This window comes from Paramormyrops kingsleyae, chromosome 15 (assembly GCF_048594095.1).
Source record: "Paramormyrops kingsleyae isolate MSU_618 chromosome 15, PKINGS_0.4, whole genome shotgun sequence".
NCBI classification, from domain to species: domain Eukaryota; kingdom Metazoa; phylum Chordata; class Actinopteri; order Osteoglossiformes; family Mormyridae; genus Paramormyrops; species Paramormyrops kingsleyae.
Genome location: NC_132811.1, coordinates 874,607 through 895,353, shown reverse-complemented (window position 1 = coordinate 895,353; position 20,747 = coordinate 874,607). Strand labels below are relative to the sequence as shown.

General features: G+C 48.5%; 1 protein-coding gene across 8 annotated transcripts in view; it reads right to left on the bottom strand.

The window, feature by feature from the left end:
* Window positions 1-20,747, bottom strand: part of abca7 (ATP-binding cassette, sub-family A (ABC1), member 7) — a 29,910-nt gene that overhangs the window by 5,479 nt on the left and 3,684 nt on the right. For all 8 annotated transcript variants that reach the window (XR_011982803.1, XM_072700034.1, XM_072700035.1 and 5 more), the window contains 32 exons: window positions 20,515-20,607; window positions 20,132-20,366; window positions 18,484-18,623; window positions 18,139-18,255; window positions 17,795-17,992; window positions 17,131-17,330; window positions 15,495-15,671; window positions 15,147-15,369; window positions 14,459-14,680; window positions 13,752-13,956; window positions 13,552-13,665; window positions 12,829-13,000; window positions 12,601-12,732; window positions 11,480-11,619; window positions 11,092-11,229; window positions 10,538-10,761; window positions 10,362-10,416; window positions 9,663-9,865; window positions 9,341-9,437; window positions 7,705-7,850; window positions 7,356-7,480; window positions 6,946-7,038; window positions 6,591-6,783; window positions 6,280-6,374; window positions 6,161-6,193; window positions 5,940-6,045; window positions 5,755-5,829; window positions 5,496-5,665; window positions 5,217-5,394; window positions 4,391-4,506; window positions 1,458-1,602; window positions 754-877 (listed from right to left, as the gene is read on the bottom strand). Coding sequence is in view for 7 of the 8 variants with exons in the window: in XM_072700034.1 (XP_072556135.1) it covers window positions 754-877; window positions 1,458-1,602; window positions 4,391-4,506; window positions 5,217-5,394; window positions 5,496-5,665; window positions 5,755-5,829; window positions 5,940-6,045; window positions 6,161-6,193; window positions 6,280-6,374; window positions 6,591-6,783; window positions 6,946-7,038; window positions 7,356-7,480; window positions 7,705-7,850; window positions 9,341-9,437; window positions 9,663-9,865; window positions 10,362-10,416; window positions 10,538-10,761; window positions 11,092-11,229; window positions 11,480-11,619; window positions 12,601-12,732; window positions 12,829-13,000; window positions 13,552-13,665; window positions 13,752-13,956; window positions 14,459-14,680; window positions 15,147-15,369; window positions 15,495-15,671; window positions 17,131-17,330; window positions 17,795-17,992; window positions 18,139-18,255; window positions 18,484-18,623; window positions 20,132-20,366; window positions 20,515-20,607 (4,684 nt within the window). In the remaining variant the exon portion in view is untranslated. The remainder of the gene's footprint in view (window positions 1-753; window positions 878-1,457; window positions 1,603-4,390; window positions 4,507-5,216; window positions 5,395-5,495; window positions 5,666-5,754; window positions 5,830-5,939; window positions 6,046-6,160; window positions 6,194-6,279; window positions 6,375-6,590; window positions 6,784-6,945; window positions 7,039-7,355; window positions 7,481-7,704; window positions 7,851-9,340; window positions 9,438-9,662; window positions 9,866-10,361; window positions 10,417-10,537; window positions 10,762-11,091; window positions 11,230-11,479; window positions 11,620-12,600; window positions 12,733-12,828; window positions 13,001-13,551; window positions 13,666-13,751; window positions 13,957-14,458; window positions 14,681-15,146; window positions 15,370-15,494; window positions 15,672-17,130; window positions 17,331-17,794; window positions 17,993-18,138; window positions 18,256-18,483; window positions 18,624-20,131; window positions 20,367-20,514; window positions 20,608-20,747) is intronic.

Genomic DNA, 20,747 nt, shown 5'->3' with positions numbered 1-20,747 from the left:
TCTTTCCCTTCTCCCTACAAGGTTCCACGTATTCCCCCCTTCTCCCTACAAGGTTCCACGTATTTCCCCCTTCTCCCTACAAGTTTACACATATTTTCCCCTTCTCCCTACAAGGTTCCACATATTTTTCCCTTCTCCCTACAAGGTTCCACGTATTTCCCCCTTCTCCCTACAAGGTTCCACATATTTTCCCCTTCTCCCTACAAGGTTCCACATATTTTCCCCTTCTCCCTACAAGGTTCCACGTATTTTCCCCTTCTACCTACTTATTTTACAGTGTGAAGTATCATTCACATGGAAAACTCCAGCGACCACTCCGGTTTAGCTTAGAGTTGTGGCCGACTTCTGCACATCTTGGATTTTAGCCCAGTTAAATTGATTTATTTTTTAGCAGATGCTGTTGTCTAAAACAATGTACAAGTCGCTTAATATTGCTTTAAGTTGAAGTGTAATTTAATCAAGGATAAAAAGTGCTGGGACCCTTATTACCACATCATGGGAATCACATATAACAGTAATATGTAGTGATTTTTTTTTACTATTTTAGCACAGCTGTACTATATAAATGATTATAATAATGTATGGAGTGATATTAGCATTTTATATTTGGATGCTATTCTTTTGATTCTTTCCACAGCATAAGTACCCTTCCTCTGTCCATATTTCCGATATTTCTGAATAGTTCATTATTTCAGCTGACACCTGGCAGCAAGCCTGTGACGCACAGGAAGAGCAGGTTTTAGTGTCACATACCCAGACGCTGGAAGGCATCAACCAAGGCTTGGTTCTTTGCCATGTCGATGAGCCCACGGCCCAGACAGAAGTGCGGGAAGATTAGAAAGACCTTCTTCAGGATCTTATTTATGTCATTCAGGTACTAAAGGGGAAAGACCATAACATGTCCAAGGTTACGTTCACAAACACATCACTGAAGTACTTCAATTTAATCGAGATTCTCATAAAGAAATGAAAGTATTTACACATGAACAACAACCAAACGTAGAATGATCATACATATTAATGAACACTGGTAGAGGAGCAGAGTAAGGTTGGACCTCAGACAAATACTAGTTTGGGATTATTCAAATGTCCCAGAAGTCAAAAAATAATCAGCAACCCAATCAACACATTGCTTTTCTTTTTGTGAACTGATAAATAGTTCATATTTTTCACCTTTTTTAAAAAATCAGCACTCATCTCTGCAGCCACAAGAGAAAACAAAAACCATGTGCTGAAAAAAAACAAATTATTATGGCCGGGAAACAATAAAAAAGTAGTGTAGTAGTAAGTAGTGTAATAGTAAGTAGTAAGTAGTGTAATAGTAAGTAGTGTAATAGTAAGTAGTAAGTAGTGTAGTAGTAAGTAGTAAGTAGTGTAGTAAGACACTAAACGCAGGATGTCCTGTGGCCTGACGCCAGGATCTGCAGCTCTGTAACGGCCAAACCTCGTTTCAATACCTGATCCGTGAAAAGCTCCAGGACAAAAGTGGCTACGCTGCCGTTGATGCCAACGAAGAGGTTGACAGATGTGAGGAGCACATAGGCAGTGCTGGGGATGCTGAAGATGAAGGAGGCAGGATACATGAGGGGCGTGATGGACCATCTGGGGTAGAAATGCAGAGGAAACGTCACTGCAGACTGATCAGAGGGGTAAGCAGTGTGTGTACGGGCAGAAACGCAGAGGAAACGTCACTGCGGACTGATCAGAGGGGTGAGCAGTGTGTGTACTGGCAGAAACGCAGAGGAAACGTCACTGCAGACTGATCAGAGGGGCACGCAGTGTGTATACGGGCAGAAACGCAGAGGAATCGTCACTGCAGACTTATCAAAGGGGTAAGCAGTGTGTGTACGGGCAGAAACGCAGAGGAAACGTCACTGCGGACTGATCAGAGGGGTGAGCAGTGTGTGTACTGGCAGAAACGCAGAGGAAACGTCACTGCAGACTGATCAGAGGGGCACGCAGTGTGTATACGGGCAGAAACGCAGAGGAATCGTCACTGCAGACTTATCAAAGGGGTAAGCAGTGTGTGTACGGGCAGAAACGCAGAGGAAACGTCACTGCGGACTGATCAGAGGGGTAAGCAGTGTGTGTACGGGCAGAAACGCAGAGGAAACGTCACTGCGGACTGATCAGAGGGGTAAGCAGTGTGTGTACGGGCAGAAACGCAGAGGAAACGTCACTGCGGACTGATCAGAGGGGTGAGCAGTGTGTGTACGGGCAGAAACGCAGAGGAAACGTCACTGCGGACTGATCAGAGGGGTGAGCAGTGTGTGTACGGGCAGAAACGCAGAGGAAACGTCACTGCGGACTGATCAGAGGGGTGAGCAGTGTGTGTACGGGCAGAAACGCAGAGGAAACGTCACTGCGGACTGATCAGAGGGGTGAGCAGTGTGTGTACGGGCAGAAACGCAGAGGAAACGTCACTGCGGACTGATCAGAGGGGTGAGCAGTGTGTGTACGGGCAGAAACGCAGAGGAAACGTCACTGCGGACTGATCAGAGGGGTGAGCAGTGTGTGTACGGGCAGAAACGCAGAGGAAACGTCACTGCGGACTGATCAGAGGGGTGAGCAGTGTGTGTACGTGCAGAAACGCAGAGGAAACGTCACTGCGGACTGATCAGAGGGGTGAGCAGTGTGTGTACGGGCAGAAACGCAGAGGAAACGTCACTGCGGACTGATCAGAGGGGTGAGCAGTGTGTGTACGGGCAGAAACGCAGAGGAAACGTCACTGCGGACTGATCAGAGGGGTGAGCAGTGTGTGTACGTGCAGAAACGCAGAGGAAACGTCACTGCGGACTGATCAGAGGGGTGAGCAGTGTGTGTACGTGCAGAAACGCAGAGGAAACGTCACTGCGGACTGATCAGAGGGGTGAGCAGTGTGTGTACGTGCAGAAACGCAGAGGAAACGTCACTGCGGACTGATCAGAGGGGTGAGCAGTGTGTGTACGGGCAGAAACGCAGAGGAAACGTCACTGCGGACTGATCAGAGGGGTGAGCAGTGTGTGTACGTGCAGAAACGCAGAGGAAACGTCACTGCGGACTGATCAGAGGGGTGAGCAGTGTGTGTACGGGCAGAAACGCAGAGGAAACGTCACTGCGGACTGATCAGAGGGGTGAGCAGTGTGTGTACGTGCAGAAACGCAGAGGAAACGTCACTGCGGACTGATCAGAGGGGTGAGCAGTGTGTGTACGTGCAGAAACGCAGAGGAAACGTCACTGCGGACTGATCAGAGGGGTGAGCAGTGTGTGTACGGGCAGAAACGCAGAGGAAACGTCACTGCGGATTGATCAGAGGGGTGAGCAGTGTGTGTACGGGCAGAAACGCAGAGGAAACGTCACTGCGGACTGATCAGAGGGGTGAGCAGTGTGTGTACGTGCAGAAACGCAGAGGAAACGTCACTGCGGACTGATCAGAGGGGTGAGCAGTGTGTGTACGTGCAGAAACGCAGAGGAAACGTCACTGCGGACTGATCAGAGGGGTGAGCAGTGTGTGTACAGCCTACACCAGGAAATGTATACAGCGTGGTTACGGGGCACATACAGCACCAGTTAAAAGTCTGGACACTCCAAGCCGTCTACAAGGGAGAGTGATACAGTGTCGCATCACATGACCTGGCCACCTGACCCATACACAGCAGAAATGGTTTTGGAGGAGTTTGACCAGAGAATGAAGGAAAAGCAGCCAATGAGTGCTCAGCTTATATGGGACCTCCTTCAGGACAACTGGAAATCATCCCAGGAGGCCACCTCATGAGACTGGTGCAGAGGAGACAATATGGTCAGACAGTCCGTGGAGCAATAGGGGTTAAGGGCCTCCTACAGGGACCCAATGGTGGGATCACTCTGTCAACCCAGGGATTTGAACCAGCAACCTTCTGAGACCCAACCAACAGAGCTGCCCCCCACCCCCAACAAATTAATTTTTTGTTTAATACTTTTTTGGTAAGTGCATAATTCCATATATGTTATTTTATAGTTTTGGTGTATTTAAAATGATTGTAAAAAGGTGTGCCCAAGCTTTTGACTGGTACTGTATAACACAGTAAAAAGTAACCTGAGCCAAAGACAGCAGACCTAGAGGTTTGACCTTTACATGGTTTCCATTTCTCCAGTAAAGGGACCCCATGAGGCACAAGGTAGGGGGACCTGGGCAGCATGGCAGTGCACACATGCCTAACTGCATGTCTTTGGGATGAGGGAGTAAACCTGCTGAACACTGGGGAAAACATGGAACCTCCACAGATAGAGCTGGGGAGCGACTGGAAGGCCCAACTCTGGAGATGTGAAGCCAGTGAGGTGGCCACTGTGCCGCCTGATTTGTACTTCACTAAATAATAGCGAGTGTAAGTGTTACATATGTGACGGATCCGCTGTGGCCGGCCGCTCTTACCCATATAGCAGGAGCAGCAAGACCAGTGCAGGCAGATTCGTTTCAGATACATATGCCTGCTGCTGGAAGCAAATAAAGATGATGACCACCATGGCAGCCGGCACTGCATAGTTAATCTACAGCCAAGTCAAAAGGAGAACAGAGCAGTGGTTACTCACCATTACCAAATACAGCAACATGGCAAGCAATACAGCAGGTACAAAAGTTAAACAGCTGAAATGCTCGTTTCCCACAGACAGCTGAAATGCTCGTTTCCCACAGACAGCTGAAATGCTCGTTTCCCACAGACAGCTGGAATGCTCGTTTCCCACAGACAGCTGAAATGCTCGTTTCCCACAGACAGCTGGAATGCTCGTTTCCCACAGACAGCTGGAATGCTCGTTTCCCACAGACAGCTGAAATGCTCGTTTCCCACAGACAGCTGAAATGCTCGTTTCCCACAGACAGCTGGAATGCTCGTTTCCCACAGACAGCTGAAATGCTCGTTTCCCACAGACAGCTGGAATGCTCGTTTCCCACAGACAGCTGAAATGCTCGTTTCCCACAGACAGCTGGAATGCTCGTTTCCCACAGACAGCTGGAATGCTCGTTTCCCACAGACAGCTGAAATGCTCGTTTCCCACAGACAGCTGGAATGCTCGTTTCCCACAGACAGCTGAAATGCTCGTTTCCCACAGACAGCTGAAATGCTCGTTTCCCACAGACAGCTGAAATGCTCAGAAATACCCATTTATATGAATATGAGACAAGCACCCCCCCACCCACATTACCTGTATAACCTTCAAAGACCATCTACAGAATCAAGATGAGTGACGGGGTAACTAACCATATCCCAGGTGAAGTTGGCCAGCCAGTACAGCAGAGGTTTGACCCCGCAGACAAACTGAAGGTGCTTGGCCTTGCTGACCCTCTCCTCAATGAGGAACAGGACGAAGCTGGCCGGCACAAAGGACATGGCAAACATCACGCAGATAGACACCAGCACGTCCACCGACGTGCTCATCCTGATTGGTGAGGCAAAGAGGTGACGGGTCATGACACGGGCATTCCCCCGCATTCTGAACATGGAGCAATCTTCCAAAGAGCTTTGAAGGGTCTTACTCACATTGCTACCTGAGCCAGTTGCTCTTTGGTGAGGTTGAGTGGGTGGTTGTAGGCCGTTATGCCGTAGCTGCTTCTCTCAGCTCCAGCTGGAAGGCTGGCGCGGAGAAGCCCATTGTTCACGATGTTCACAAAGGTCACCATGGCGTGCCAGCCCTTGTTGTTGAACCACACCTGGACGAGGGAAACAATATGTTTACAGTCAGTGCTAAAAATAGGCAGGGCAGTTTATGAAATCAAACTTAAGTTCGGCTCTTACTCACTTTCACGTGGTTTTCACTGTTCAGTCCATCGAGAAATCCAGGCAGTCTATCTAGCAGTCGGTCCACCGAGCTGTTCTGTGAGTGAGGCAGGATAGGAATAGCAATCTAGCACAGAATTCATGATGAACATGATACAAAGGCTACGTAATTCTCTGGATAGATATATAGGGCAGTCTTGCTTGAACCTCTTCTATTCTGTAGCGGCTCCTTATTGCCAAGACAGATTCCTCCAACTGTTGGCCTTGTGACATAGGCTGGAATCTGCTGTTTCCTAGGGAGAACCCACCGTATCTGCAACATAAACAATGCAACGCACCTTTTAACGTTCTTAATCTTCCGGCAGAGATTAATAAAGCTTTTTAATAGAGACTGAATTGCTCTCTTCTAGTCCACCTCTTTAGTTTACCTGAACTCATTGACCCATTTTTTGGTCTTCAAGCTGAATTGAGAAGAGAAAAAGGTGCAGAGGGATGAGTTTTATACACAGCAAATCTTTCAGAAAAAGTTCCTACGACGAGCTCAGACCTCTTACGCAGAATCTGCGGGTACGTCTTGACAAGGTAGTCAGAGATATTACGCCCGGTCATGTTCTGCAGGATATCTCCAGTGGGTCTCTTGACCTGCGGGAGACAAAAGGTCATTCATGTCAGCAATAGTTTGTCTTTTGGTTGGAAGCCTAATTAACTGGAAATTATTACAATTATTGGGAACAACTCAGAGTATCGATGTACATGAAGGGCTCGTGAAAGTCAAACCCCAAGCAGATTACACACCAAAAGGCACCATATCACCAAATGGCAGCGAAAGACAGGAGAGGTGTGAAGCTGCCGTGTCACCTGGGGAGGGGGCAGCCCCCCAGCACCGTCGGGGCACTCTGCCAGCATCCTGCGGATCTCACTGGTGCTGCACTGGCACTCCAGTGAGGGCTGCTCGCTGCTCCAGTTCCCAGACTCAAAGAGCTTCCATGTTGAGTAAGGTACCTGAGGCGTCCTGAACACAGCGCCCCAGTCCTCTGTGCAGGGGCTCTCCCTGCACTCAGCACAGCGGACAGAGCGACACTGATCACACTGATCACACTACTCCCAGAGAAGAGCAGCATTTAGACGAGTGCTTATAAACAGGATATTTTAGCTCCACTCAATGTTTATGAATGGATTCAAAACATAATCAAACTGAAGAGCAACAGCTTACCCATTAATTTCCATGCACTTGGTCCCAAATCCAGGCCGATCCAACAATGCCTCAAGTAAATTTTCAACGGCGGGTTTCCCAGGGGCATCATTGCTGAATAGGTACATCAAAGGGTTCTCAAAGTCCAGACCGACCCCCCCCTTCAGTGACTGAGAGTCAAAACCATCAGCGAGTGTTAAAAAGTTCTCAGTTTTGTTATATATTGATGACTATATCCAAGGCTATTGTTAATTCCTTAAAGTTCATGAAATGCCGTTTTATTACTGAAACTGGTTCCGGACATCTGAACTTGGAACAAAAATCTAATGCAGACCTTTGATCTAAAAGTTTGGGAACCCCTGCTATAGGCAAACACAAAGAATAACCCTGAATTAATGTGAGGATTCAAGTAATTGAGAGGGAGTCCATACCTAAAAAAGGTGTACTGCTCTCCATACATCCAAGGCTCAAGCTCGAGAGATGGATACTTTCCAAAAGGAGGCACAATCAGGCTGAAGAGGAGGGCGACCAGCACAAACACAGCAGGCAGGATAATCTGGCAAAGGAGTAACAGTGAGGACCTCAGTGAGGACCTCAAGGGGCCCCAGACCTCAAGGGGCCCCAGACCTCAAAATACACAGTGCTGGTTCTGTGAAGCGCTTTGGGTGGCTTCAAAAGCACTACATAAACATAACATTCATTCATTCATTCATTCATTCATTCAGTCTCTGTTCCTTCTCCATGTTGGTGGTTCTGTGGGCGATGATGGCGGCTGTGTACCTGTGCGAAGAGGCCCCGCCGACTGCGGCGGGCGTACAGCCACCTCTTGATGAAGAGCGAGCGCAGCTGCTGCAGCGTCAGAGCCCGCCCAGATGGGGGTGCGCTGCCTCTCCCACCGCCGCTCAGAGGGTCCGTCTCCGCATGATCTGCGCAGCAGAGGGGTGAGCCGGTGTGACAGAAGCTCCCTGCATGGGAGCTCCGCAGCGAAGGTCCCTGCAGCTCTACAGGGTCCAGTTTCAGTGAAAGGAAAGAGAGCAGACATCCGGAAACAAGCCGCATGTCCGGGCACAGAACGTTAATGTCCAGAACGTTACGGTACCTTGACTGTGCGACTGCTTCCTCTCTAGCAGCAGTGCGGACAGACAAAAAAGCAAGTCAGAAAATGCACATGCACATAGATGGAGGACAATCCATGTTCTCGGACTGAACCTGTAACACACCAGTCTGACCGAAGGGCAGGAGGAATGGGAAGAGCTATGCTGCCCCACAAAGGAAAAACACAGCAACTGCATATTTCATCAAAAGGAGCTTTAACACTGCTGAAACCTTTTTCTGGAAGCAGAACCTTTTTCCAGACCTAGGGACTTTTGTCATGTTCACATCACAGGACCTGGGCCCGACTATAGTTCCTTCGAGGCAGTTCCAGAACCCTTTTGTTAGTCCCTACTCCAGACTAGTTATAACACAAACTACCTACTAGGTAGGCACTTACAGCAATAGCTTGCTGATTGGTTGGCGCTTACAGCAATAGCTTGCTGACTGATCGGCGCTTACAGCAATTACTTTCTGATTGGTTGGCACTTACAGCAATAGCTTGCTGATTGGTTGGCACTTACAGCAATAGCTTGCTGACTGGTTGGCCACAAGCCCTGGCGCTAACTTACATGGAAGTGAATGGAAAAGAGATAGAAGTAGGGGAGCAAAAACTGAGCAAAAAATAATTTTTATACCCCAATTACATTTATTGCATCATCAATTAATACATTTTTTGCTCGCGTCTCTGTTTTTCTGCATCAGACAATTCGATCACTAACAGATATACTTTTGTCTAATATCGCCGGTGGTGAAAGTCGCCAGCGCTTATTATCAGGATAACGTTGCATCGTTCTTTATTCTGTGGAAAACAAAAGATCGATCTGCTGGCCAGATTTAATAAGAATCTTGAACATGTTGTGCGTCTTATAAGTAACATATGAATAAAAAGCTGTGTCCAACAACTACCAAAATGACTTATTATCTTGCATTGTTTTGGAGTGGCAGTGAAATTATGTGTGAAGTTTAAGCTAGGAGCTTCTCCCGTACTTATTTAGCATAAAGGTCCCAATTCCTGTTCTGCGGTGTGACAGCAGCACATGAAAGTGACCACGAGCTTCATAAGATCCAGGTCGGGACCAGGTTCAGGAACTCCGATGTGAAAGCGCCTACAGTTGAGTTGCTCAGGCTTGGTTTTCTCTTAAGACAAAATATCTCAGTATACTTATGCACAGTTTGGAAGAAAACGAAGTGTGAAAATTACAATAGCTACAACATCCCCAGTAAAACCACAGCAAAACATCCTTTTTCTGTTTTGCTGTCAGTGCAGTTACAGTGTTTTGCCTTTGAGGGGCAGTACAGCAGAGGGACAGTAAAGGAGTACCAGTCTCTGCCTCCTCTGCCGGCTCCCGATGCTCAGGGCCCGCTTCAGTGTCAGGGTCAGTGTCCACTCCGGTCTCCTCGGCCACTTTCAGGAACACCTGGAAGCGGAGGCGGAAGGCGAGGAGCGTCAAAGGTTCCTGCAGGCCCAGCATAGGCCAAGAAGCAGAAATGCAGCAGCTCCAGGAAACGCCGGCCTGTTATCTGTGCCCCGAATCATCACAGTGCCTTTACTCCCCCAGGTCGGATAAAGCTTGGGCTAACCAGTGCGACACGGACTCTGTCTTGAGATTTCGAGGGGGGAGAGACGCAGGCAGGGCTCCCACCTCCTCCAGCGTGGTGTCCGCCAGGCCGTAGCCGGTGCAGCCCAACTCGCTCAGCCTCCTGTCCAGCTCGGCCAGAAAGGCGGCCAGGCTGCCGTCCTCGGCGGCCGCATGGGGGAAGCTGATCACCGCCTCCCTTCCCACGTCCTCCACCAGCCGCACCTCCGACATGTGCCGCCGTGCCAGAGTCAGCAGAGCTGCCACGCCTGGAGAGCCGCGGGCCAGAAGCACGCATGCCACGTCAGACGGGCAAGACGGAACCTCGCTGATACCGGGGGCACATTCTTGTTGGCTGGCACCATTGCAAAATAACAGCCAGCATAACATTCGCCATCAAAGAAGTAAACAAGTACAAATAAGTGTAATGCAGTGCTGGTGCTACAAGTGAGACGGAAACATGTTGGTAAACATGGAAGGTGGGTAATTTAATGCAGTTGGACGAATGCAGTGAACTGCACTGTGAAGAACTGGGCCTGTGTCATGGAGGCTGGCAGGACTGAACTTAGAGTGGCAGGAGCAACAATGAAGCGCGTGAAGCACCGTGAAGCACCGTGACGCATCGCAGGCAGAAAAAGCTGCAGGCTAAGGTGCTCCTCCATTACTGCAGCTCTCTGCCGAAAGGATGAGCTACATTATTCAGGATGCAGCAGAGACACATCATCCTAAGGCTAGGAGTCACTCCTAGGAGACAAAGGCACTCACCGGAGGCGCTCTCCTCTCCTAGTCCTGTGTCATCGCTCAGGGAGGAGTCATTATCCTGACGCAGAGAGAAGGAGTGAATCGCTGAGGGAGGTTACGTCAGAGATGGATGAGCTTCCCATAGGAAGACGATCTGTCCATATAAGAGCATCAAAGAGAAAACCAAAGCCTTCATCTACCTTGTTGGAGGGGGGGGTCGCCGGCTTGCCAGCCGCACTGGTCCCGTCCCCCACTGGCTCGCCGTCACCTTTGACGACAGTGAGGTAATAGCCGGTGCCCAGACGGGCCTTCAGGAAGATGGAGGAACCACAGCAGCATAACTGTCCCTTAGAGATGATGGCAATCCTGTCCCCTAGGAGGTCGGCCTCATCCATGTAATGGGTGGACAGGATGACGGTGCGGTCTGAGGGCAGAGAAAGAAGGAAAAAACATGAGACGGGTGACAAACTCCACGGAGACAGCTGGGACCTGCAGGCACCTCTCAGCTACTTCATGATGTCCATGAGTCTACGCTAAGAGAGATGGTGGCCAGGAAAGGAAGCCATGGGTCTGTGGGCGATCTGCCACCCATGTCTGCTCTGCTAAGCACCACCAAGAATATTCGGCAGCAGTAAGAAAACCGCGGCTTTTGGACAGATGAGTCAAAAGCTGAAGTTTCTAGTCAATGTGTACAGTGTTAAAACTGGGGAAAGCAAACACTGCAGTCGACCTTCTGGGCATGTGGTTCCCTGACCTTTTCGGTACTTGAGTAGGAGGTCCCAGATGCCCCGACGGGAGTAGGGGTCCACGCCGGCCGTGGGCTCGTCCAGGATCACCACCTTGGAGCCCCCCACGAAAGCGATGGCCACAGACAGCTTCCTCTGCATCCCACCTACACGGTCCGTCATAAATAATTAGAAAAGTATTTATATTTAAAAATAACAATATAAACCATTTATCCATCTGTTGTCTGAGAAAAGGATTACGAAGGGACCAAAGTCTATCACCAGAAGCACATGAGAGCTTTGAGTTATTTACTCAGACTGCAGGTCCCACAGCAATTAAATATCACACCTGAACCCACAAGCTACTGTGTCTTCAAGGTGTCAGAACCCAGTGTGTATTCTGAATGTCAGAAGTACCAGAGAGGTTCTTGGCCGGCTCGTGCCGCTTGTGCTCCAGACCCACGTCCTGCAGGAGCTTGTCCATCTCATTCGCCACTTCTGCTCCTGTCCGGCCTTTCAGGCGCCCGTAGAACCACACGTGTTCCTCCACAGTCAGACTGGGTGTGAGCATGGCACCAGGGCAGTCACATGATCGTAAGGTAGAACCATCCATTCGCCAACCAGCTTAGATCACAGAACATCAGTAGCAAAGGCTTCCCAAGTCAGGGAGGAAGGGTGCTGACTTAATGTCATAGAGGCAATAGTGCTAGGGTTGAAGGTTCGAATCCCAGCAAAAGTGCAAGGGTTGCGGGTTCGAATCCCACCAGTGGGGGCGTGCGTGTTTGTATTAGTTCCCTCCTACTGTCCAGAAAGATGCAGTGATAACACTTCCTATGACTGCCATGTTTAACAATCTATGAATGCATTATATTTATAAAAGGCGTAACACATTACAGCCATGTTTATCATGCATTATGCTATATGAAGCTCTTATCTATAATGCACTATAGATACCTTCATAATGCAGTACAAAGCATCCTTAATGCTTTTGCCAACCATTATAATGCATTAATGAAGGCAACTATAGTGCACTATAGATGAGAGCTTCATTGGAGCTTATGAAGAAGTATTATAACCAACACTATCATGCCTAATGGCTGTCAATAGAAGATGCTGTAATGCTTTATTAATTCTTTTAGTGCTTTTTGAAGATATCGATACTGCACTATGGATGAGAGCTTTAACTGAAGTGCTACCTGTGCACTTAGACAAATACTGCACATACTGCATGTGTGTGTGACCAAAATAAGGACTGAAATTGTGTCCTGGGTGTGTCCCTGCATTGTGTCCTGGGTGTGTCCCTGCACTGCGGTTCCTTCTTTCGGGCCCCAGACTCATGCAGCTCAGTGCCAGCTGACAGGAGACGCAGCGCTTACAGGGTTATACGTGATCTGAGAGTGTCGGAGATACCAGACCTGGTGATGCTGCTCATGATAAGACATGAGGGATATTTAAGATTATGGGGCCACTTAATTCTTACGTGAAATATGGCTGTTAAGCATATATGGTGAAGCCCGCTGGGCGATTTTATGGCTTACATGTCAAAAAGGACGTTATGCTGCGGACAGACGCCGAGGGTCTTGCGGATGGTATCCATGTCCGTGCGAATGTCCATCCCTTGGATGTAGACGGTACCAGCTGTGGGGGGGAACAGGCCAGTAAGGATGGACCTGGACGTGACGAGGAAAAGAATTTCATTAGGTAGAGGTCTGTAAGCCGAGGCTGCGCATGAGGACGTGCGACGCTGTTACGTCTCAGACCCTCACATGGTGGTGGTCTTGCCCGCGCCGTTGTGACCCAGGAAGGAGGTAATCTGTCCTTCGTAGAAGTTGAGATTGAGGTTGTTGACGGCCAGCTTAGCACCTTGCTTGTAAATTTTGACCAGGTTGTGCACGGCCACCCCCAGGGGGAGGTTGGGGGGGTCGTCCTCCAGACAAACTGCAACAGCATGAAAAGAGGGGACGGCTTATCAGGGGGCACCAACAGTGGCGGGCAAAGCACCCTGACAGATAAAGAATGAAGAATGAAAGGTCACACAGCAGGGCGCTGAGTCAAGGCCAAAATCGTCCAGACGGCATGAGCCCTGACATTACCCACAAGCCCAAACACCGAACTTCGCCAAACCAACCACTCATCACGTTGTTTTTTATAACCCACTAGTGGAAAAACGCTTAGTCACCTGAGCTTCTTCACAAACTCTGACAAACACTCACTATTCCCCCCATGCAAACACTTGCTACTCATATGCGTCTAAGGTGAACACATATGAGCCGTGGCAGTAAACATATCAGCGTAGAACAGATGATTAACCACAATTCACACTCAGTCAATAATCTTCAAATTAGTTCCCGACAATTGAACATTTCTGGCACAAAAATGTCAAGGAGAGTCATACATGTTGGGCAGCAAGCATACATGTTTAACTGGCACATATTTTTGCTGCATATGACTGGTGTGTCTATTCAGAAAACCCAATACGGCTCACTCACTCTGGGACTCGTCTCTGGGAGGAGGGGGAATGGACATCCTCGTTTCTAGGGGTCTTCCAGCCCAGTAATTTAGCTGGAACATGAAGTTCCAAGGCCTGGGGATCCCAAAGTCCCCTGTGGAGGTAAACGCTTTGGTGTAAAGCTGCATTTCTCTTTGGTAGTTCGGTTTTCACACCATACATGAGATTCGCTCTGCTTACCTGGAAAAACCGCATCAATGTACCATGCAGCAATCCCATATATCAGTGCGTCGATAAACAGGAGAGCGATGGCCGAGCCGAAGTTGTAGGAATCTCCCTCCATCGGGCTGGAGGGCCAGTTGTACCACTGGATGCCTACGCCTTGTTCCTCATACAGGGAAAAATACTCGCAACCAAAACCAAACGCTACTGGAGAAAGCAGGCTCTACAGCGGAGGAGAGAAGTGAGCGAAAACAAAGAAATATCAAACATCCCAGTAGCTGCTCTCTTTTCAAGCAAAAATACAGAGTCACTACATGCAGAAAAGCAGACGTTTTATTTCGGCCATCTTCTGCACGTCTCTCCTACAGAGCTGTCAGACGCGTGCTGGTAATGCGAGGTGCTTCACAAGGGTAATCTGGGAACTCTGGTGTGTAGAAAAGCAATTTGCTTGGCATGGATCACACTGCAGAAGCACAAACCTGCAGCAGTTGGGGCACCTAAGTCTTGACCGAGGGCAGAAGGGCAGACAGAACCCCCCCCCCCACCATAACTACTAAAGGAGCTTGATTCTTCTACTCTTAAATCTCAACAATTCGTTGCCTGTCAGTCTATGATGCAGGTGCTTAAATCTGATGTGTAACCACATTTGGGGAGGAGACTATCAAAATGAACCAACCAAAGTGAATAAACCTCTAGGTGAATTCACATGAAAAAGACCAACTTACAGCCAAGATCTTCAGCTCAATGGTGAGGAGATCCCTCCAGGCAACGCAAAGCACATAAGGCAGGTAGAGGGCGAAGTAGATGAGGCCTCCACAGGCAGCCGCCAGGTTGGCGCGGGAGAAGAAGGTGCTGATCAGGAAGCAGAGCATGATGGTGGCCGTGGCGAAGGCGGTGAGGAAGAAGAGTACCACTGCTGGGTCACTGTAGGGCAGGATGTCCCCCCACTGAGGGTTTGATACAGGATTATATTCAGTCTATCCACATAAATATTTAAACCACAAGGTAACACAACACTGGAATCATGCTGCAGTAGCCTAGCAACCAGAATAAACGGCAAATAGCCGTTAGTCTATGGTGTTTCCACTTTGCTCCCTATCCTTTCTCTGATAGGCTCAGGCCAGGCTCTACAGTTCAAGTGGGGGCCATGGGGGACTAGCTCATCCAATCATGAGTGCAGGGGGGACTAGCTCATCCAATCATGAGTGCAGGGGGGACTAGCTCATCCAATCATGAGTGTTGCCCACCCCAATGCTGGGCTAATGCTAAGCATTAAGCAGGACGTGAAGCAGGACTTTAAATTTTACACCCACACACCCCCTGACCCCATGAGAAAATCCCGAGTCCCCACATTGTCGAGGCTTAGCCAGGCTGCTTCCGTAAAGCAGTTATGGAAGATGAACAATGACTTGCCTTCAGTAGAGAAACGAGGAGAGCTGCACTGATGACGAAAGGGACAAAGCTACTGATGAACCAGCTGGCCCAGAGAGTGCCGGTGCCCAGACCCATGATTCGCATGGTCTCCTTCAGGCGAGCCTCCTTCTCGTACACCACGCCCTTGATGATCATGGCCACGGAGTAGATCCACGCCAGCGTCATGAAGAGAGGCAGGGAGCGGTTCAGCACCCGGAGGAAGCTGCAGGCCAAAGCATAGTCAGTCCATGTCATAGCGGCACATTGTTTAGGGTCAGGATTGTATTCAGGGCCAATAATCAAGCAATAAGCTGGGGTCAGTGGGGCACTGTGGAATTATGGACGTACACGTCGTCCACGTAGCAGGGGTAGGGCATCTGTTGCACGTAGATGCCGAAGTCCTGCTTTGTGCCACTGAGCATGCGAGAGAGGCTCCGTTCCACCAGATCCTGCACATACACGAAGCCGCCCCAGACGTAGCGCATGTCATCCAGGGGGTCTGCTGCTGGTCCAGGATCCCAGAATCTAAGGGGACAAATGACAATGTCAAATACCCAAGCATTCTTATCTGAAACTATAGTAAAAAAGCTTCAATAGCTGCAGAGGCACAATATGATACAAGTTATACTATAACATACCAGAACATACATAATTTCCAGCATTAAATATCTCCAGCGTAACCAAAGACAGCACATGCAACTTCCAAATGAAAACTAATGCATCAGCAAATTATTTAAATTGTCCCTAATGAGTGACTGTTTGCCCTGTGATGGGCTGGCATCCCGGCTGTGGTGCACCAGGTGCATTCTGGGATAGGCTGCACGCTGCCTGCCACCCTGATCAGGATAAATGTGAGAAAACCAGTTACTGTAAGCCCACAAGTTGCTGGTGGCCCCTTGCAGATGCTTGGGGATCCTCTGTTGGATTGCAGGGTGGCAGAGGGACACCCCCTGGGGTGGCGTACAGGCGGCACATGTAGAAGAGACCTTCCACACTGAGGTCATCCACATTGAGACCATCCCATGGTGGTGCTCTGTAGAGCCAAAGCCTCGTAGAAACAGGAAGCAGCAGTCCGCCACAAGGAAGCTGCGATGAGATCACCACCAAGGTTACGGACAGTCCATTTAAGGCATGAGGTCCTCACTTATGTAGACAGCCTCCAGGACTTCATGCTTACAGGACGTGCCACGGTCGTAACAGACCAGCTTGCCAGAATGGTGGACAGGCTGCCAAACCTACTCCATGACAGTGACGGGCCCCTGCCACGTGGTCAGGAATTTGCACGAGGTATAAGGGATGTGGACCTGTTCACAAGGGTGGAACTCAGAGGGTTGAGAAGACCGGCTGTAGGCCTGCTGTTGCACTTGTTGGGCTTATTGTATGGGCTCTCCGGTTTGCGTGACCTACTTGATCCTCTCCTGCACATCCCAGATCTGCTCTACTCCGATGCAGTATGGCGATAGCTGTAGCTCTCAAGCTTCCTTTGTGATGTCAAACGGCCCCAGAGGGGTATGAAGGGTATGAATCTGGTGGAGGCTCATTAGACCTCCTGAACAGGAGACAAACGGCAGCATCAGCTCTCAATTGCAGCTGTCAACAATAACGCCATTTGTTTGGAAGAGGTACAGCTGCCCAGGTCATCAGCCAAGAGATGAATACCATTCCCTAGACAGTGAAGGTGGCCTTTGGGAGGCCCCTACTCTTTGTTCTTCGAAGTGACCCTCTGGAGGAACATCTACCTGGTAAGTCCACAAGAATTAGGATATATTCATGTCCCTGCAGACAGTGTGGAAGGGAGCCTTTGAAGTCAATCCTGACCAACTCAAAGGGCACCTCGAGGATGGGCAGAGGGCACCCAGAGAGTTATTTGTTAGCACATAGGGCACAAGGGCAAACAGCATGCACTACCTCCTAACCCTTTTCCCAGCGCAGACTTTAACCACTGGACTGTAGCATCACAATGTGTGTTATTAATTTAGCTTACCTGTCCTTGATCTTATTGGTGCGGGTAACATCATCTATGTCCATTCGGATTTTGTAGGAGATGTGTGAAGGCAGGGTGGAGGGATCGGGCAGCAGGAACACTATACCAGCCCAAAACTGCCGGCTCTCCAGGAGCTCCAAGGCCTTTTCCACCAGGTCGCCCTCAGAGGCCAGGCCCTCCAGCTTGTTCACGGAGAAGCACTGAGGAGCAATCAGAAGGTACACGCCTCAAAAACAAAACTAAGCCTTAAGTTGACATAAATACAAACACCACAGAATAAGATGAAGGGCAGCAGAGTGACTCAGGTCTCTGAATCCTGATCTGACCTCTGATCAGTGTGTGTGGAGTTTGCATGGCCTTCCTATGCTGCACATGCTGTATGTGTGTGTCTGTAGGTGTGTATGTATGTGTGTGTGTGTGTGTGTGTGTGTGTGTGTGTGTGTGTGTGTGTATATACGTGCCCTACAATGGCTTGGCATCCCCCCAACTTTGTGCCCTCTGCGTTTTCCAAAACAGGCCCCTGGCTCCAGGCTCACCGCAACTTGGTACAGGACAAGTCGCAAGAACACGAGCATACATACAACAAACAAATATAAAGAGAAATGCCTATTGCCTAAGCAAATGTCTCCAGTGTCTGGAGTATCAGGCACCATAGAACGGTTACCTTGGTGATCTGTGAGATGATGCCAACGGTGTTGTTTATGTCCTGGTACACATCTCGCCATGTGGGCATCGCACCAGAACTCATAGAAGTGTTCAAAGGCCGTGTGGACAAGAACTCGGAAATTCGTGCAGCTGTCCAGGAGCTGTTCTCCAAGCGAAGGTCTACAAGTGTTGCCAAGTCGGGGCGTCCCAAAAGATCCTGCAACCCAGACGACGGATGGTGGGAAGGACTTGTAAGACGATTACGGCATCTTATTTAACTTGAGTGCAGGTCAGAAAATGCATGGTATAAAGCAAACTGATCACTACTGAAAATGATGGGAAGTGATCATCCTCCAGTCCTACCTGTAGGAGCTGAACCTCGGGGCTACTTTCCATAAAAGTCCTGATTTGTGGTCCGAGCTCCTCCCAAGCACCTGCAACATCCTCCAGAATCGTCAGGTCCTGGAAGGTTTTATTCACCTACAAGCCATCATAAGCGTGGATGCTCATGCACACAAATTTACTTGGGTAGACTGGCCAATGGTAGCCTTTTACAGCAGTCAGAAAAATAAATGAGACTCATAAACCTATTTAAGAAAAAAAATCAAAATGAAGCATCATAGCATGAAATGTCAACAGAAAAATGAGGGAAAGGAGAAAATGAAGTGAGAGAAAAATGAGAAGAGTTGCGTACGCGGTGCACTGTACCTCTGCCATGATGCGGCGCGTGATGGGCGTGTCTGGTGCAAAGAGCAGCTTGCCAGTGAGCAGTGGTTTGACTCCTCGCCACACAATACGTGACAGCATATTGGACTCCAGGTTCCCAATCAGACTCTCGCAGTATGGAGCTGTAGCACAGGGACAGTACACACTTTCACTGAGCAATTCCGGCATTATGTATGTGACATTCAGATTCATGTTGGCAAACAAAACGCCTCAGCGCATGGACAAGCCTGGTGTCAATGATTCAATTGGCATATCTTTTCACGTCACCTCTGGGCTTGATTGTAGACAAATTCTCAAAATGTATATATTTATTAATATGTTAGTAACACACAGCATTTTTTTAGCGTAATTGATGTGTCATCAAAGTGCCACGCTCTAAATTAACATTCACAGTTTGTCTAAATATATTTTTCTCTAAAACATCACTAAAGTCCTGGACTAGGGATGTCATGAGAACTGATACTTTGGTACCAAGTCGATGCCAGAATTTTGGGTACCGTCGTTTTTTGTTTTTCTGCAGTACTGTAGGTACCGTCAGGGGCGTTGCTAGAGATTTCGGGCCCCATGAAAGCATATCATATTAGGCCCCCCAGTCCAAACCAATCCAGTTATTTTCCTAATTTTTTAGGGCCCCTGTCACTCAGGGGCCCTTGGAATCGTCCTAGCTTTCCTCCCCCTTACGGCGCCCCTGGGTACCGTGGATGCGATTCTTCCAGACACGAGAGCACCACATACATCTACAAGTGTTCTAGTCCACCTCCAACCTGCCTCTCTCCCCCATTTAAAAATATTTTTGGAAATAGGACATACCCAAAATAAAATGCTTGCTATTCTTGAATCACAAACATGGTCTGATTCAAATCCTGGCAGTCAAGAAATGTCACAAAACAATTTCTAAAAGTGTTACTTATACAGATAAAAATATTTTAATTTTATATTTTATTAAAGTTTTTGCACTACCATACATAATATTGTGGTTTTTGTTATTAAACAAATTTTTGCTTGATTTTGGAGCCTGACGACCCTCCTGATGCTTTTTCACAGTTACTGACCTACATTACATTTGTTTTTAAGCTCTTCGCAATTGGTGATGCGAATTGGTGATGCGAATTGGTGATGCGAATTGATGATGCGAATTGGTGATGCGAATTGGTGATGCGAATTGGTGATGCGAATTGGTGATGCGATTGCTTTATTAACTTTTTCCCACAGGGCATTTTAAAAACTGTAAATACTGTATATGTGTAAAAAATGTATTACCTGTGTTTAATTACTGTTTTTGTTCTTATTTATTACATGATGGCTACATGCCACTGTTTTGTAATGTACAAATGTTTTTGATAATAGAGACAATGTTGAAATACATAGAATTTATTGTTTTGTTTTTGTGTTCTACCGAGTATCAAACTGGGTATTGTGAATTGTGAAATTTCACTGGTACTGGTAACAACTACTAAACTTATGGGATTTTGGCATCCCTATTCGGGATATCAAAATATTTGGATTAATAAAAGTCTTCCTATAAAGTTATTAAAAATCCTGTTAAATACACCATTATTTTATATTTAATATTATATTGTAAGAAGGCTGGGAGGAACTTTTTCTCTATAAAAAGACCAGTCCTGCTTACTGGTGTTGTGCTTTTGTGTGGCTTCTTCCTCGCTGCTCGTCGTGCTCAGGAAGGACTTGATGTCATTGTCCTCATACCAGTTGAGTGAAGGGATCTGCTCCCCGTCTCCCTCTGGGTGGCCACACATGACCCGAGAGACGGCCCTGAAGCTCTCGCGGGGGGAGGCCGAGCCGTTCTCCGGGGACAAAGTGTGCAGCTCTGCCATCAGCTCTGAGAAGCTGGACATGGAGGTCAACTGGGGGGGGGGGGGGGGGTCACAAAGAACAGGCCTTAGTTAAATGCCAAAATCTAAATTTTAATCTCATGGACACACCACGGAAGATATGCAGATTGGTTCAGATAAAAACCCTCTCCCTCAAGGTCCCACAAGCCGTATCTCTTACATTGTTTAAGAGGGACGCCATCTCTCCGGAAACGGAAGCGACCGCATCGCTAAGGATCCGCAGTTCGTCAAAATTCGACATCGGCCGGTTCCTCTACAAGCAGGAAAGAGGGGGCCGTGAGACTGCGGTCACGAGCACGCTGAGCCGGTGTCCAGTCCACTTTAGGGACATTCTGTTGAGCAACATTCATTTGAACTCCTGCATGCATGCGGCAGACTATACTAGCGTGAACT